Source organism: Delphinus delphis, chromosome 20, assembly GCF_949987515.2.
Source record: "Delphinus delphis chromosome 20, mDelDel1.2, whole genome shotgun sequence".
In the NCBI taxonomy this organism is placed as follows: domain Eukaryota; kingdom Metazoa; phylum Chordata; class Mammalia; order Artiodactyla; family Delphinidae; genus Delphinus; species Delphinus delphis.
The window spans coordinates 31,318,308-31,334,917 of NC_082702.1; the positions used below are offsets into that span (position 1 = coordinate 31,318,308).

The 16,610-nt window shown below is 42.6% G+C and overlaps 1 protein-coding gene across 1 annotated transcript in view; it reads left to right on the plus strand.

Annotated features, from left to right (window-relative positions):
• The window catches only part of CES5A (carboxylesterase 5A), a 272,408-nt gene that overhangs the window by 226,944 nt on the left and 28,854 nt on the right, over positions 1 to 16,610 (plus strand). Inside the window, exon 4 of the mRNA XM_060000186.1 lies at positions 6,174 to 6,291. Coding sequence (XP_059856169.1) covers positions 6,284 to 6,291 — 8 coding nt within the window. The 5' untranslated portion in view covers positions 6,174 to 6,283. The remainder of the gene's footprint in view (positions 1 to 6,173; positions 6,292 to 16,610) is intronic.

Sequence of the window (16,610 nt, forward strand, 5' to 3'; positions counted from 1 at the left end):
GAAGAGAAGCAGAAACGGGAAGCGCCAGTGTTCAGGGGGAAAGGGGAAGAAAGCAGGGGCCCCGTGCTTGAAGGAGTAGGAACAAGGCTGGAGAGTTAGGGTAATTTCAGGGGTAGATGGACAAGGGCTGTGGGAGGGGGCAAACTGGCAAAGAACCAGGCAGGGCAGGGTGAAGGAGGGACGTTTATCCAAAGCCAAGTCCAGACAGGAGGCCAGCTAGTCAGCACCAGACCTCTGATGGCCTGGGAAGGTTTCATGGGACAGTGGAACATCCGTGTCCATTTTCCAAGAGCTGTTCGGGGATGGTGGGTGGGGATGCTCAGTGAGTGGAGCAGAAAGAGGGAGGAGGGGCAGTTCTTGTGGAGTGTGATGTATCTCAAACCCCAGGAGGCCTGGAGATGTCCTCACAAATCCCGCAGACCTTCTACACAGCACATCCATGAAGAACAGGGCTAGATCGCAGGGGCAGGGAGGGAGGCTTGTCGTGTCATCTCTCCCCCTGCCCCCACCCCAGGAATCCATGGGATGAACGAGCCAGGCTTGCCACACTCCGGGGGAGTGTCCCTGTCAAAGCGATGGCAGCAGCCTCACCTGAAAGTAACAATTGTGAAAGCACTTTGTGCAGAAATCTTCTGTCTCCTGCAGTTTCATTCTGAAACAGGAGAATTACCTCTTGCCCACGGGATGGAATTCTCCATTCCTTCCCAGAGCATTTGAAGCTCTCAATAACTTGGCCCTGACCTAATATCCTATTCTCATTTCTCATCATTGTTCTGTATCATCATTGTTGTCATCATCACATGAGTAATTAAAATTAACTAGCTTTTATTAAGCATCTATATGTGCCAGGAGTTCTTCTAGGCATTAAAAATGTAATAACATTTCATCTTTTCCACAACCATCTGGGTAGAAACTATTATTCTGTCCATCTCACAGAAGAGGCAGATGAGGCACAAAGAAATGACTTGGCCTAAGGTCTCTCCACCAGCATGTGGCTGGACAGTGGAGACATCAGACACTGAACTTCTTGTGTTCCATGCTTGTCCATGCCCAGCAGCCTTTCCCCAGGCTGTCCCCCCCGGCCTGGACTGCCTCCCCACCCCTCAGCTTCTCTGTACCTGATGGACAGCCACACAAGACCTACCTGCAAGACCTAGCTTAAAAGTCACCTCTGTGGAAACTCTTCTCCAGCTCCCTGGGGAGCAACTTTCTCTAGGCCTCCCCAGCACACCCTGATTATGATGTCAATCAAATCATGCTTCTGGTTTTTGTTCATGTGCCTGTTATTTCCCTCAAAGGAAGAGACTACTCTTTTTTAAAATGTTTGCATTTTTAAGGAAACGTTTAATTGACATACAGAGGAACTAAAGGAAATACATTTTGTTCAACTTCATGACTTTCCTCTTCCTCCCCTCCCACCCCCCCAGGTCTGGTATGGAGCAGAGGTGCAATTAATATTCATTAAATGGAGATGTCTTTCTGGCCCCACTCAGCCTTTTTCCGGACCACCCACTTCCCAACTCTTTTCTGTGTGGGAGAATCCAGACATCTTGTACAGCTGCAGCTCAGTGTGTCCCATTTTGGCTGGAATTCAAGGAGCAACTATAGACAAATAAGTATTATTACAACTGCATCAATCAACATCTCTCTCCTCAAATGCTCTCACGAGGAAACAAGAATGATCTCAGTAAGACGCTGTCTTGTTTAAGCCCAAGAGTCTTTTTTGGTGCCTAGGGAGTGTGTGATCCTTGGAGGGACCCCACCATTGACCGTCTATAACAGAGTCTGTATAGTCTGAGGCTGCACGCCCCTAGAGGCAGACAGTCCTGAATTCAAATCCAGACTGTCACTTCTTCTCTCTGTGAACTTGGACAAGGGTCTTAACTTCACTAAATTTCAATGTTCTCATAGGTCACATGGAATCAATAATACTTCTCGGGGGTGTTGTTGCAATGATTAAATGAAATAGCACATTTAAAGTGTCAAAAGATTTCCCAGGCAATTAATATATAAAAACTTCCCTTTCCTCTTACTTCTTAATTGTTGCGTTCTCTCCTCTGTATTGAGGGTATGGTTTGTAATCACTAAGCTTTGTATCAGCAGCTAGATGGTAAATCCCAACCTTACCTACAGTTTGAAGCCTCTTGCAGAGCACAGAGGAACCAGTATAGAGAAGCTTTCCTGGAGAATTGAGGCTTGGTCTGGGCACAGGAGGAAGAATCACATTTAACATCAGATTTTCAGATCTTTTGTGGGGCACTAAGGTATCCTGGAGAAAAGGAAAACTGGGAATTAGAAGCCCCCAACCACAAAACTCCCCTTGCTTTATGACACCACCTTGGGAACCATCCATGATTTGTCTGCAGGGAAAGTTGCCTGTGTGATGGAGGCCTGGATGCGGGGCTTGGGGACTGCCATGCATGGGCAGGGCAGAACTTTGCTGCTGTAGTAAGAAGAACTTCTTGTCCAGGGCAACTGGCTCACTTGGCAAACTGTTTAGAAAGAAAGCTTATGAAACTTCAGACTCAAGTGACCAGGTGCCTCCATTTGCGTGGAGCTTAGGTATGGCAGAATTTGGCGTTTTTGGCCAGTCCATTCAATTCAGTTTAATAAAATATCCTGATACCCTCTTTAGGTCAGATGTAGTGGTAGCAGTGGGGATCCAGGGAAGGACAAGATAAATTGCCACTCTTGCAGTGCTCACTGTTTCTAGAATGATGTATGGGGAGGTATGAACTAGAAACATGGGGTGCTAACTTCCGCTTAGGACCAAAGGGAGGCCTGACTTGAGACTTGAAGGATGAGGGATTTGTTGCTATTATGTTGTGTCAGGTGAGTATTTTCACTTTAACAGCCAAGAAAGTGTCATGTAATGGTTAAGGACAGTCAGACATACCTGGGTTCAATCCCAACTCTGTCACTTATTAGCTGTGTTACTGTAGGAAAGTCACTGAATTTTTCTGAGCCTCAGTTTCCTTTTCTGTATAATAGGAATAGTGATAAAAAACTTCTACTTGAAATGGTTTTTTGTGAAGATTAAGAGAGACAATGCATATAGCACACTTACACAGTGCCTGTGTAATCATCTAGTAGCTGTTGGTGGTGAGAGCATAATTAATTTCCTCTAAGAGGCCTGGGAATGGAGGAGTTATCATCTCAGAGTGAATATACACTTGGTGCTTTATGATCCTCGTCTCTTGGCCTTCTCACATTTTCTACAAAGCTCATAAATTCCCTCCCCACTCTGCCATCAGGAAACACTGGTTCTACCAGATCTCAATTCAGTTCTTCACTCATCCTGGTGCCCTTCCTCTTCCAGGACTGGTAGGAAATAGGTTAACAGAGAGAAAACACAAGCACAGCCACATTTCATTGCTAGCTTGGACTTTGGCTTCAAATTCCAATGAAACCACAGTGAGTTGGATTGGACCCTTCTCATGATCAAGTCAATCCTTCATCCCATAGAGAAATTAAAGACCGAAACCTCCTATTCTTCAGGGTTTTTTTTTTTTTTAATTTATTAATTATACCTTCAAGTTTTTTTTAAACAAATGATCTTTTTTTTTTTTTTCCTCTGACACGCGGGCCTCTCACTGTTGTGGCCTCTCCCGTTGCAGAGCACAGGCTCCGGACGCGCAGGCTCAGCGGCCATGGCTCACGGGCCCCGCTGCTCCGCGGCATGTGGGATCTTCCCGGACCGGGGCACGAACCCGTGTCCCCTGCATCGGCAGGCGTACTCTCAACCATCTGCGCCACCAGGGAAGCCCCAGGGTTTGTTTTGTTTTGTTTTGTTTTTTTAATTCTCCTCAGTCTCAGCCATGAGAGACCTCACTCTGGGGTGAGTGAGTTCCTTATTTAGCAGGTGCTGTGTTCAAATTATCTCACTATGAGTATAGATTTTTCAATTTCCCCATAGTTTTCTATCAGAAAACTTGTTTCCCCCTGATTTTTCTGTCAGGTTGTACTTTATATATTTTGAAGCTATGTTATTGGGTGTGTACAAGTTCATGGTTACATTAACTTCTTGCTGGATTTTTTTTTTTTTTTTTTTTTTTTTTTTTTTTTGCGGTACGCGGGCCTCTCACTGTTGTGGCCTCTCCCGTTGCGGAGCACAGGCTCCGGACGTGCAGGCTCAGCAGCCATGGCTCACGGGCCCAGCCGCTCCGCGGCATGTGGGATCTTCCCAGACCGGGGCACGAACCCGTGTCCCCTGCATCGGCAGGCGGACTCTCAACCACTGCGCCACCAGGGAAGCCCCCTTGCTGGATTTTTTAATCATAGAGCGTCCATCCTTATCCCTTTCATGGTTTTCAGCATAAATGCCATATTTCTCTACACTTTCACTTTCATTCTTTTAAAATTTTGTTTCAGGTATGTCTTTTATAAACTACATATAGCTAGATTTAAGTCCAATCTGATAACCCCCAACTTTTAATAAGTGGGTTTAAGCCATTTCCATTTATTAAGATTACTGTTAAATTGGTTTTATTTCTGCAGTCTTATTTTATATTTCCTACTTTACATGCTTTTCCTTTTTCCCCCTCTTTTACTGCCTTTGGTTTGTTTGTCATTGTTTTCTTTGTTCTCCCCTTCTTCCTTCTTCTGTTAATATGTATTCTCAGATTTGGTGAGGTTGTTGGCTACCTTTCTGTGATGCTGTTTGTGTGTGTGTGAGTTTTTGGTTTTTTTCTCTCTGTGCTCATCACTCTTTAGTTGGCGTGTGTCTGTGTATGTGTGTATGTGCTGCTTTTATTCAGCTCCCTGGGCCCCCAGTTCATATCCAGACCTTATGTTTGTCTGTGTCTGTGTGAAGTTTCATTCTGTATGGGTATTGCAAATTTAAGTGACTGAGTTAGCAGATCACAAGTCCTGGTTGCCAGAGTGTCCCATGCCTGTCCAGACCCATCTCAGATAAGCAGTTTAGGATGGGCCACAGCCCCAGACAGGAGAACAGCTTTCCTTAGCTCAGATTCCGGTCTGGGAGCCTGACTTCGGTCTCCTACCTGCATGAGGAGTTCACTGACCCTCCTAGGCTTCAGGAGTTGAACTTGGTTCTTGCTTCAGGTCTGAAAGTACAGTAGGTCTGCAACTTCTCTGTGTACCTTTAAAACAGGTCCTGGTCTAGGGCTCTGTGTCCTAAGGGGTCTTAGTTCAGACTGATAGATGTAAAATGATAGATAGATGTAAAATGACTGATAGATGTAAAATGATAGATAGATGTAAAATGACCCTTCCCCAGGCTGACCCTGTCATAATTGTGAAAGAGGCAGAGTTAGTCTTTGTTGCATTCTCTTCCTTATCTTTCTTTCATCACCCCTCTCCCATCTTTCCCTCTCCTCCCACTACTTCCATCTTGACCTGGACTCTTCTGGTCTGAAAAACCTGTCTCCTCATCTGAGGGTCTTGAGCTTTACCACCCCTTACCCTCTCTGGCACATTTGTGTTGTAAAGAAGGAATCACCAAGGGTGGCATTTCAGGAACAGGTAAAGATGGAGTTTTGGATGATGCCCTCTATGTTTTCCTGTAAATCAGAGGGTGTGAGGTTGCATCTGGCAAGGACCACACTTTTTTCTCCTGAGTCCCCCTCAAACCCCACTGAGTCCAGGCCTCTGACATCTGTGGATGGTGCCTCTGATAACCCCACTCCATTGTGAATATCTTCTCAGGAAGGTTTAAATAAACAATGATTTCATAGGATGTTAGTCAGAACTAAGAGGTAAAACCAAAGTGATCTCTTCTTTCATTTGCCTTCATGTGTCCTATGGAAAGGTCCTCAGGAGGTCAGTTCTGATGGCCAGTGAAGTTGTGCCATCACTTCCCACCCGATGGTGGAAGACAGCCCCCCTGGGGACTTGGCCAAACTGGACAGAAGGCAGCATGTAAGAAAATTTTCTACTGCCCATTCCATGTCCCGTTGATCCTCACCTCCCAAAGTGTCCAGTCACCATTGTAGAGCTCACATTTCTCATTCCCTGCCACTGGTGCCCTGGCCTGCCAGGTGATGAAGCTTCTGTTTCATTCTAAATAGAGCAGAGGTTGTTGAAAATCTTCCATGGCTTCTGGCAGGTGAAGGATCAAAGTGGTGCTTGGCAGCCACAGGCACAATCAAAAAGGTTAAGATCAAAGGGCATGGGCTCCATCTGAAAGTGAACTCTCCTGTTCCTCATTACAGTCCTCACCAAGGCTCCTATCGTCCTCTGCTGCAAGGAACAAGGATGAGGAATTTGGGCTGCGGCTGGCTGCTGAAGCCACGTGCTGACAGACAATCCCGGAACAGCTGCAATGTCATTGTAAGCCTTGAAATTAAAATAAAATCCATTGATTTATAAGAGGAAAACAGGGTCAACACTAGTGGGGTCAGAAGAACCAATTCCGAAAGCCCTTGGGTTGGCCTAAATCCTACATATAAAATGGGTGGTGGAAGTGTTTGCCATGGAAACCATCAGAGGGAAGCTGAGGGAATCCAGGTCTTGGCAGGTGATTGCAGCCGTTGTTGCTGGCACACAGCACACCAGGGGAAATAACTGAGGCCTCAGTAAATAGGAAATCTGGAGAGGCCAGAGCCTAGGCTCAATGTATTTTGTAAGGGGAAGGCGTCCTCACTGAAGATGGGGAATCTGCTTTCCAAACTGTATGGTCAGCAACTTTGTGTATTTTGTGTCTGTAGGAGTTTATTTTAGCTCTGTGGTGAAGCTTTTTTTTTTTTTTTTTTTAACAAAACTTTGAATAGGGTGCCCACAAGGTATTTGCTTGCTGGCTTTATTTCCCTCCCTACCTGGGTATGGAGAGGTGAGCAGCACTTCCCCTGACTCAAGCAAACCCCTTCCTCTCTTTGTGCCTCAATTTCCCCATCACACAATGAGGATGCGAGATTAAATGAGCACTTCCCAGATGCACTTTTTAGAGAAGTGTTTGAACAAAACTTGGGTGAGGTATTGGGCGGATGGGATTTAAGTGTCCTAGTACTAAGATGACTGTGTGCAGGTTAAATTCAAGTTGGCGTGCAAACTGCCTCGGCTTTTGGCTGCAGAGTGAGGGCAAGCTTGACTCCTGTTCCTCACCCCAAATCTGCACAACTTGGCTTGCTTCTTCCCCCCTGGATGTTCTCCAAGGTTCTTCCCAGCTCTGACAGGGAGAGCGCTGCTGTAGGCTATGTGTCCTCAGCCCTCAGAGGTAGCTGTGGCATTGCAATTTCATTTTTCCTGGAGGACAAGTTCCCCTGGACTATTGCAGACCGCTGCACAGGCTTTATTATGGAATGGCGCTGGGCTCCTTCTTTCAGAGTGAAAGCCTCCTTGTCCATCTGAGGCAACGTTCTTATTCCTTGAGAGCAAAGCCTTGTCCCTCCCAATGTGCTTCGTATCCGCCTTTTCTCTCTTGATCAATGTGAGTGAGTATTAATCTCACTTAATTCCCTGCAGCTGGCCTTACTTTGCATGGCTGTTTGGGAATAAGGCTCTTTTTTAATTTTTTAAATAGATCTTTATTGGAGTATAATTGCTTCACAATACTGTGTTAGTTTCTGTTGTGCACCAAAGCGAATTAGCCATGTGCATACATGTGTCCCCATATCCCCTCCCTCTTGCGCGTCCCTCCCACTCTCCCTATCCCACCCCTCTAGGTGGTCACAAAGCACCGAGCTGATCTCCCTGTGCTATGCTGCTGCTTCCCACTAGCTATTTTACATTCGGTAGTGTATATATGTTGATGCTATTCTCACTTCTCCCCAGCTTCCCCCTCCCACCCTGTATCCTCAAGTCCATTCCCTATGTCTGCATCTTTATTCCTGCCCTGCAACTAGGTGCATCAGTACCATTTTTTTTTTTTTTTAGATTCCATATATATGCATTAGCATACAGTATTTGTTTTTCTCTTTCTGACCTACTTCACTCTGTATGACAGACTCTAGGTCCATCCACCTCACTACAAATAACTCAATATCGTTTCTTTTTATGGCTGAGTAGTATTCCACTGTATATATGTGCCACATCTTCTTTATCCATTCATCTGTCAATGGACATTTAGGTTGGTAATAAGGTTATTTTTTTCCCCCTTTTCTTTCTTTTTAAGCAAACAGATTTTCTTTTGAGTTCTGGATGAATGTCATTCCAAGTTTTCAGTGGGAAGCAGCTCTCTCTAAAACATTCTCCTGGAGCAGGGCATTAGAGCAGTAAATAGGAAAGAAGCCATTTCCTGTGGTTGGAGAAATGAGTCTGGTTGGAGGCTTCTGTGTTGACAGGAAAGGTTATAGGGACGCTGGGGGTCTGTGTTTCAGGTCTGGATCCATGCTTACTTGCTGTGTGACCTTGGAAAATCCCCTTATCCTCTCTGGGCCACATTCTTGCCATCTGTGCAATCAGGAGTTTGGATTTCATTAATGATTTGCAATACTTAAGAATACTTTGGAATTCTCTCTTAAATTTAAATCTATAGAAACCCAATATGAATCATGTGAAATCGCTATAGGCTATATCATGTGGTTTGGTTCAGGCTTTCTCAGCCTCCACACTATTGACCTTGGGGGAGGATAATTGTGTGAGGCTGTCTTGCAGGTTGGATAGCAGCATCCCTGGCCTCTACTCACCTGATGCCAGTAGCACTCCTCAAGTTGTGACCACCAAAAACCTCTTCAGATATTTTCACATGTCCCCTGGGGAGAGGGGCAGAATTGCCCCTGGTTGAGACCCACTACTTTAATCTAATAAAACAATTAAAAAGTGAGAGTCTCTGTTGAAGGGGAATGGGAGGGAGTGTGACATAGATACATTCTCTGTGGCCCCAGAGGCTCTTCTGACACACCAGTGTTTCAGGAGACACAGTTTAAAAACTTACAGACTCAGAGTCCTGATTGTCTCTTAGCTCAAAACCACTATGTGAGTCCAGGGTCCCCTTTCCAAGTCAGATTTTTAATTGGAAAGGCAGAGGAGGGGGCTAGTCAGCAACTTTCTCAGTGCTCCCAGCTCCCATTTCATAAGGATGTGTAGCAGTACAAGCTGCTTTTTCTAGGCATCCTCATTTGGACACCTTCTCCAGGAAACCTTCCATCATAATGCCAACGAAAGAACATACTCTCAACTCCTGTATCTGTTCTGAAAAGGACCTGCCTATTCTGTTCCGCCTAACTGAGCTGTCTTTTCCCTACAACAGGCTCAGGCGCTCAGGCTCTTTGAGATGCTGGCGTCTGGACCTAGGGCGGGTACTTGAGTATGAGGATCTTCAGAAAGGCAGGCCAAGCCTGTTCTGTGCTTGACCAGCCTTGGGGCTTGGCAGGAAGTAAATCTGGTGTATTTGGATCCACACTGAGTCATATGAGGTGCCTCCAAGGCCCTCACCACAGAACCTCCGTCTCAGCCTTCATCTGGTTCTGTCACACCAGTTATGGGACCTTGGTCAAACCTCTACTTCCTCATTTACAAAATGCAGCCATTAAGATGTCCTTATAGGATGGCTGAGAAGAGGAAATTAGATTACCTACTTAAGTACCTACACAGTGCCAGGTGCACAGTGTTCTCTTGGAACGTGGTTATGAGTGTGACGATTTCAATGTTGGCACCCCGCCCCCAGTCTCTTTGCTCAGACCCTCTTCCCAGGAAGCCCCCAGCCTCTCCCATGGTGGTGGAGACCTGGCTAGACTGGGGCAGGGGCTCCTGGGCCCTGGGTACCCCCCAAGGACATATCTCATTATGAGGGTAAAACCTTTCCTCCATAATTAGAGACGAGGCTTCAGAGAACTTCTCACTGAATTTCAATTTGCTGGTCTATTGAAACAACCTCCTGGGGTTATACATTCATTCCACTGATTTTTTTTTTTTTTGAGTGTTTACCATGAGCCATTATACTTTATTTGGAGGCTTCTTCCTTTATTCTCAAGTGTTATTTGCCATTATTTTGCTTCAATTATGTCTTTCCCCAAATAAAAATAACCATTTTTTTCTGATTATAAAAATACTACCTGCTCATTACAAATAAAGTTTCAAACAATACAGAAAAGTATGAATAAAAACTACTCCAATTCCTGTTTTGAAGGTCTACCCACTTTCAACATCTTGTGGCCCACCTTTCAGAGTTCCTGGATGTATCTACACATGATTTTACATGCATGCACTCAGGAAATATCCACTATTTGCTTTTACATTTTTATTGACGTATAACCTATAACATGTATGTGGAAAAGTGCACAAATCCTAAGTATACAAATCAAACTTTGACAAATTTTTGCTCATGCAACCACATCACACAGATCAAAATATAGAGCATCCCTAGCACCCCAAAGCCTTGCAGTCATTGCCCATCTCACCAAGGCAACCACTATTCTGACTTCTGCCACCATAGATTGATTAGCTTGACTGTATTTGAACTTTACATCATGGGACTACTGCAGTGTGTAATCTTTTGTGTCTGACTTTTTAAGTTTGACATTGGGAGAGATTTATTTCGTGGCATATAGTAGCAGTTCACTCTTTTTTATTGCTGTATGGTATTCCATTGTATGGCTAGACCACGTTTATTTATCCTACTAATACATTTATTTATTCTACTCATGTCAGAATTTTGAGTTGATTTCAGCTTTTTACTTTTACAAATAATGCTGCTATGCACAGTAAATTAACTTTCTAAAGCCTAATGGTAAAGACACATTATCATCTGTAAGTACCTCTTAAACCAAAAGGAAACACAGAGGTAACTACCCCATGCTGGGTCTTGATTCCCCTGTTGTACATTGAGAGGCTCAGAGGAAATGCTCTGTTAGGATCCTTCCATCAGGGAAATGAGAGGATTCTGGGAGCATATCGCTACATCCAAGACCTGCCTGGTCCCTCTTCAGTTTAAGGCAGATGTATTAGTCACAGTTCTCCAAAGAAACAGAAACAATAGGATAGATATAGAGAGATATATAAGAGGAGAGTAATTGTAAGAATTGGTTCACATGGTTATGGAGGACAAGAAGTCCCACGATCTGCTGTCTGCTGGTGGTGTAATTCAGTCTGGGTCTGAAGGTCTGAGAACCAGGGGAGCTGATGGCATAAGTCCCAGTTCTAGTCCAAAGGCCAGAAGCTCAGATGTCTGAGGGCAAGAGAAAATGGATGTCTTAGCTCATACAAAAAGTAAATTTGACCTTTCTCCTCTTCTAAGATGCCCACCCACACTGGTGAGGGTGATCATCTCTACTTAGTCTACCGATGCATATGCTAATCTCTTCCAGAAACACCCTCACAGACACACCCAGAAATAATGTCTTACCAGCTTATCCGGGTATCCTTTACCCCAGGCAAGCTGACAGGTAAAATTAATCATCACAGCTGGCTTCCATAGGACACATCCCTTCAGTTTGAGTGTTGATGGACATCTCCTAAGAAAGACAAAGCAAACCTTCATCTTGGACCCCCTCTAAGACCCTGAGTCACCTAAAGGGTCCCAGGACCATTTCTTCCGCTTCCCTGAAAACTCCTGCCCCCCCCCACCCCAGCCTTGGAGGTGTCTTGGCCTTTGGTCAGAATAAAGAAGAGATCACTTCCTCCGTGTCCCACTTCCTGCTGGTTCTCCCCTCCCCTGCTTCCAAGCAAAGTGCTTTGTTTCCCACAGAGGACAGCAGGGAGTAGTCTGTGGCAGGTAGATGCTCTCGGCATGGGCTTCAGACAAGCAGAACACTTAGCAGTCCCCTGGAGACACAAGCTGGAGAAGAGCAGAATGAGAGCTCTTTGCACATGAGTGAGCAGGCCGGGCCTTACACAGGGATGTGGGAATGCTCCCGTGACCCCAACCCACAGAAAACCCACCTCTGTGAATCCATCCCTTGGGATGGGTACCACCCACCCTGGGCAGGCAGATTAGGAATTGAAACACAAGCTTTCTAATAGAGTTTTACTTTCAAATGCTGGCTCTGCCATTCAGCATCCAGGACCTTGGGCAAGATAATAACTTTTTGAAACCACAGTTTTGTCAGATTTAAAATGAAGATAAACCCTATCTCCCAGGGTTGTCGTGAGTATTAAATGAGACAATGCATGCCACCCTTTTGGTCCACAGTGCTTGCATATTGTAAGATTGGCACCCTGGATCTGCATGGAGAACAGTGGTCAGCAGTCAGGAACCTGGGTTCTGGTCTCAGCCTACCCCCTATAATCCTGTGTGGCCCCATTGCTCTGTTGAGAAGGTTGGCTTTGGTCATCTCTAGATCCCTTCTAGTTGTAATTCTCTTGGAATCTGTGCAGCCATAGTCATTGCCTCCAAAACCAAATTGCAATGTAAGATAGGGGGTGAAACCCAGGCTTAGAAGTCAGGGAACTAAATACTTAGCTCCCCTAAGCCTTAATTCTCTCCTGTATAAAATGGAAGTAATAATACCCATTTCATATAATTGTAGGAATATTAAATAAAGCAATGTATGTAAAACACTTTACACAGTGAAAGCCATGATAATAACAAAACCAGTAAATATTACATAATGGTTGTATAATATTAATATGATCACTGATAAATAATTTGAATAATTAATTTCCTCCAGTGGCAAGAAGCTGAACTTCTAAAGTTTGACTTCCACAGCAGTCATTGAGAGTAAAAGAGAATGTTGCTATGTAACTACCTCACACTTAGTACAAAAATATAATGTTCTTTATTGTTTATAATGCTAAGTTAGCATGCAGAGAGAGACCTCACTCTACACAAATGGTGAGAGAATTTAGCCTGAACTGTTTCTCGGTTCCCTAACCCCCTACCCAGTTCTGGAGATTGGGTGATAATCCCTGGAATTCAGTGCCAGGGAATGGGTTGCGGTAAGAGACTTGCAGGGCCATCTACTTCTCAATCATTGGTTCACATAGGGTTCAACATCCATCATCCAGTGGCCCTACAGGCCCAGAAGATCCATGCCCTCTGTGGGTTATATTTGGGGCATGGGATTCGGTTTGTGGGGTCTTGTGCCTGGGTGCACATTACCATTCCACCTTGGGGCCCAGGTCACTGCCTCCAGCTGGGAAGCACGATGCAGACCCCCTCTGTTTAGGACTCATAGATTTCTCCTCTCCACTCTTCTCCACTCTTCTCTGCTCCCTCTGAGGCCTGGCCTTCTGGAAACAATAGTCTGGAACTGAAATGCTTGGCAGGAATCGATTCTTTTTCTGCCTTGCCACATACTTCCTTTATCTTATCATACGCAATAAGAGCATGCTAATGACACAACATTCTGTCTCATGAATTTTAGGTTTTGGTTATGGTAGCCTCCAACTTCTACATAAAAACTTATGTCTCAGTTATATATTTTTGTGTGACAAACCATCCCAGAACATAGTGGCTTAAAAAAATAACCATTTTTTCAGCTCGTGTTTCTGTGGGTCAGCAATTTGGGCTGGGCTTACTGAGGCAGTTCTGCTGGTTTTAGCTAGACTTAACTCATGCATCTGTGGTCAACTGCCAGTCATCTAGGAGACTCTGACTGTGTGGGTTGGGTGGCTGTCAGTTGGCGCAATGGGGACTCTGGGCCTGTGAGGCTTATTGTCCAGCAGGCTAGCCTGACTGTTTCACACATGGGGATAGCAGGGTCTCAAAGGGCAGCAAGAAAAGGAAAATCCCAATATATAAACACTTTTCAAATCTCTGCTTGTGTTATATTTGCTGTTGTTTCGTTGCCCAAAGCAAATCACATTGCCAAGTTCCGAGTCACTGTAGAAGAAGAGTTAATGCCAAAGTTGTGGATATAGGTAGGTATGGACAAAATCTACCAAGGGCTCCTTCCTGATCCTTACCCCCTCCTTCTGATAGGGGCTGAAACACTTATTCTCCCTTGACATGGCCCTGCAACTTCCTGGGGTTAGATGTCATGGTTTGAAGCTCAAAGTGGGAGCATAGGACGGAAAGTACCCACTCTCAAGGCTAGGGGAAAATCAGACTAGGGGCTGCGAGCTCCCTGCTCCCTTCCCTGTTGAAGCCATTGGTCCAACAACTATGAGTACAATCATTTAACTTTATTAGAAACTGCCATGCAGTTTTACAAAATGGTTTTTACCATTTTAACTCCTCCCAGCAATGTACACTTGGCATTCTTGCCAATACTTTGTATAGTTGGATTTTTTATTTTTAACCTTTTTGGTGGTAAGTAATGATACTGTGGTTTTAATCACATTACTCTGATGGCTAATGATATTGAGTGCCCTTTCATGTGCTTATTAACTATCTGGATAGATTCTTTCATGAAATGAAAGAAGAAGACTGTTCAAGTCTTTTGTCTATTTTTAATTAGGTAATCTTTCTTTTTCTCATTGAGGTGTGGGAATTTTTATACATTCCAGATATTATTTCTTTGTCAGATATATATATTGTGAATATTTTCTTCCAGTCTGTGGGTTGTCTTCTCACTTTCTTAATGGTATCTCTTGATGAGCAGAAGTTTTAAATTTTGATGAAGTCCAATTTGTCCACTTTTTTCTTTTCTGATGTGTACCTTTTTGTATCCTCTCTCAGGAACGTTTTGCCTATTCTAAGACCATAAGACTATTCTCCTACATTTTCTTCTAAAAGCTTTATAGTTTAGTTTTCACATTTACGTTTTGATCTGTCCTAAATTAATTTTTGTGTGTGATGAGGTAGGGACCAAGTTAACTTTACAGTAAGTCTTGATTTCTAGTAGTGTAAGTCCTCCAACATTTTTAAAGGTCCTTTGGTTTTACATATAAGTTTTAGAATTAACTTTTCAATTTACACCAAAAAAAAAAAAAAAAGACTGCTGGAGTTTTCACTTAGATTGAATTCACTCTATAGATCAGTTTGGGGAGAAATGACATCTTGATAATATTGAATCCTTGAATTCATGAATATGATTTACCTCTCCATTTCTTTAAATCTTTAATTCCTCTTAGCAATGTTTTGTAGTTTTAAGTCAGATGTCTTTCAAATCTTCCATTAAATATATTCTTGAGTATTTGATTTTTTTGATGCTATTATAATTAGCGTTTTAAGTTTTCATTTTCTGATTTTCATTAGTAGAAAAAGATTGATTTTTCATATTGAAAATGAACATGTTCTAACAGACTTACTAACAGACTGATTTTTGTGTAGCTATGGTAACAAGTCACCACCAGAACTGGTTTTAAACTTGTTCAATTGATCAATGACAACTTGCTTCAGGGAACGTGCTTTTGCAAATCAACAAATTGTTGTTAGCTCCTAGCTTCTGAAAATCAGCCCATCAGGGGCAAACTTACTTTAATAAACACACTTCTGAGTGCCAACCAATCAACAACAGTCTCACTCAAGTAAGCATGCTCCTATAGATGATGTCAATACACTTATGTTATCTAAAACCCACCAACCCCTGAGCTCCATTGTCTAATTGGTCCTTGTGATTTTTTCTTTTGACCCATGGGTAATTTGGAAGTGTATTCCTTGATTTCCAAGCGTTTGGGAATTTTCTAATTATATTTTTGTTATTGATTTCTGCATTATGGTCAGGGAATGTATTCTGTATTATTTTAACACTTTGCAATTTATTAAGACTTGCTTTTGGGCCCAGCATGTGGTCTATGTTGGTAAATGTTCCATGTGCACCTGAAAATAATAATCTGTGGTTGTCCATCTAATATATGTCAATTAGGTCAAATTGCTTAATACTGTTGTTCAAATCTATATCTTTACTGATTTTTTCTGATTATTTTATTAATTATATAGATAGAGCTGTGTTAAAACTTCTAATTATGATTGTAACATTTTTCCATTTCTTCCTTTAGTTCAATTTTTTCTTTATGTATCTTGAGACTCTGTTGTTAGGTACATACACAATTAGGATTTTTATATCTTTCTGATCACTGTATTTTTTTTTTCATCCACTAAAAAAATGATATTCTTTATCTCTGGTGATATTCTCATCTTGAAATCTACTGTACTGAATGTACTGAAAATCAGTCTTAAATTGCAGTGCTTAGTCTCTTTTCATTAAGCATGTTTACTAATATGGGTAGGCTGAAGTCTATCATCTGACTATTGGTTTTCTATATATTTTTTTCCCATCAGTTCTTTTGCTGTTTTTGTGGTTTCCCCTTTCCTATTTTCTTTTAGATTAATTGAGTATTTTCTATGATTCTTATTTATTTATTTATTTATTTGGTCTCTGCTATTGAGTTTTTTAACTACACTGTATAAGAAACTTAATATAACATAATTATCTTTACCTCCCCCATTTGTGCTATTTTGTCACATCTTTTACTTTTGTACATCTTAGAACTCCATAATACATTTGCATTATATTTGATTTATCATTTTCTTTCAGCCTGAATAATATACTGTAAGGTTGGTAGTAATGTTTCCACTTTCATTACCAATTTTAGTATTTTGAGTCTTTTCTCTTTTTGTCTTGATTAATCTAGGAAAACGTTTTTCTTGTTTTGTTTATTAGTTTTCAATTTGCTTGGTCTTTTCAAACAACTAGCTTTTGGTTTCATTGATTCTCTTTATTGCTTTTCTATTCTCTATTTTGTTTATCTCCACCCTGATATTTGTTACTTTCTTCCTTCTGCTTGCTTTAGATTTAGTTTGCTCTTCTTTTTCTAGTCCCTTAAAGTGGAATATTAAATGATCTATTTTGGATCTTTCTTCTTTTTCGATGTAGGCATTTATAGCT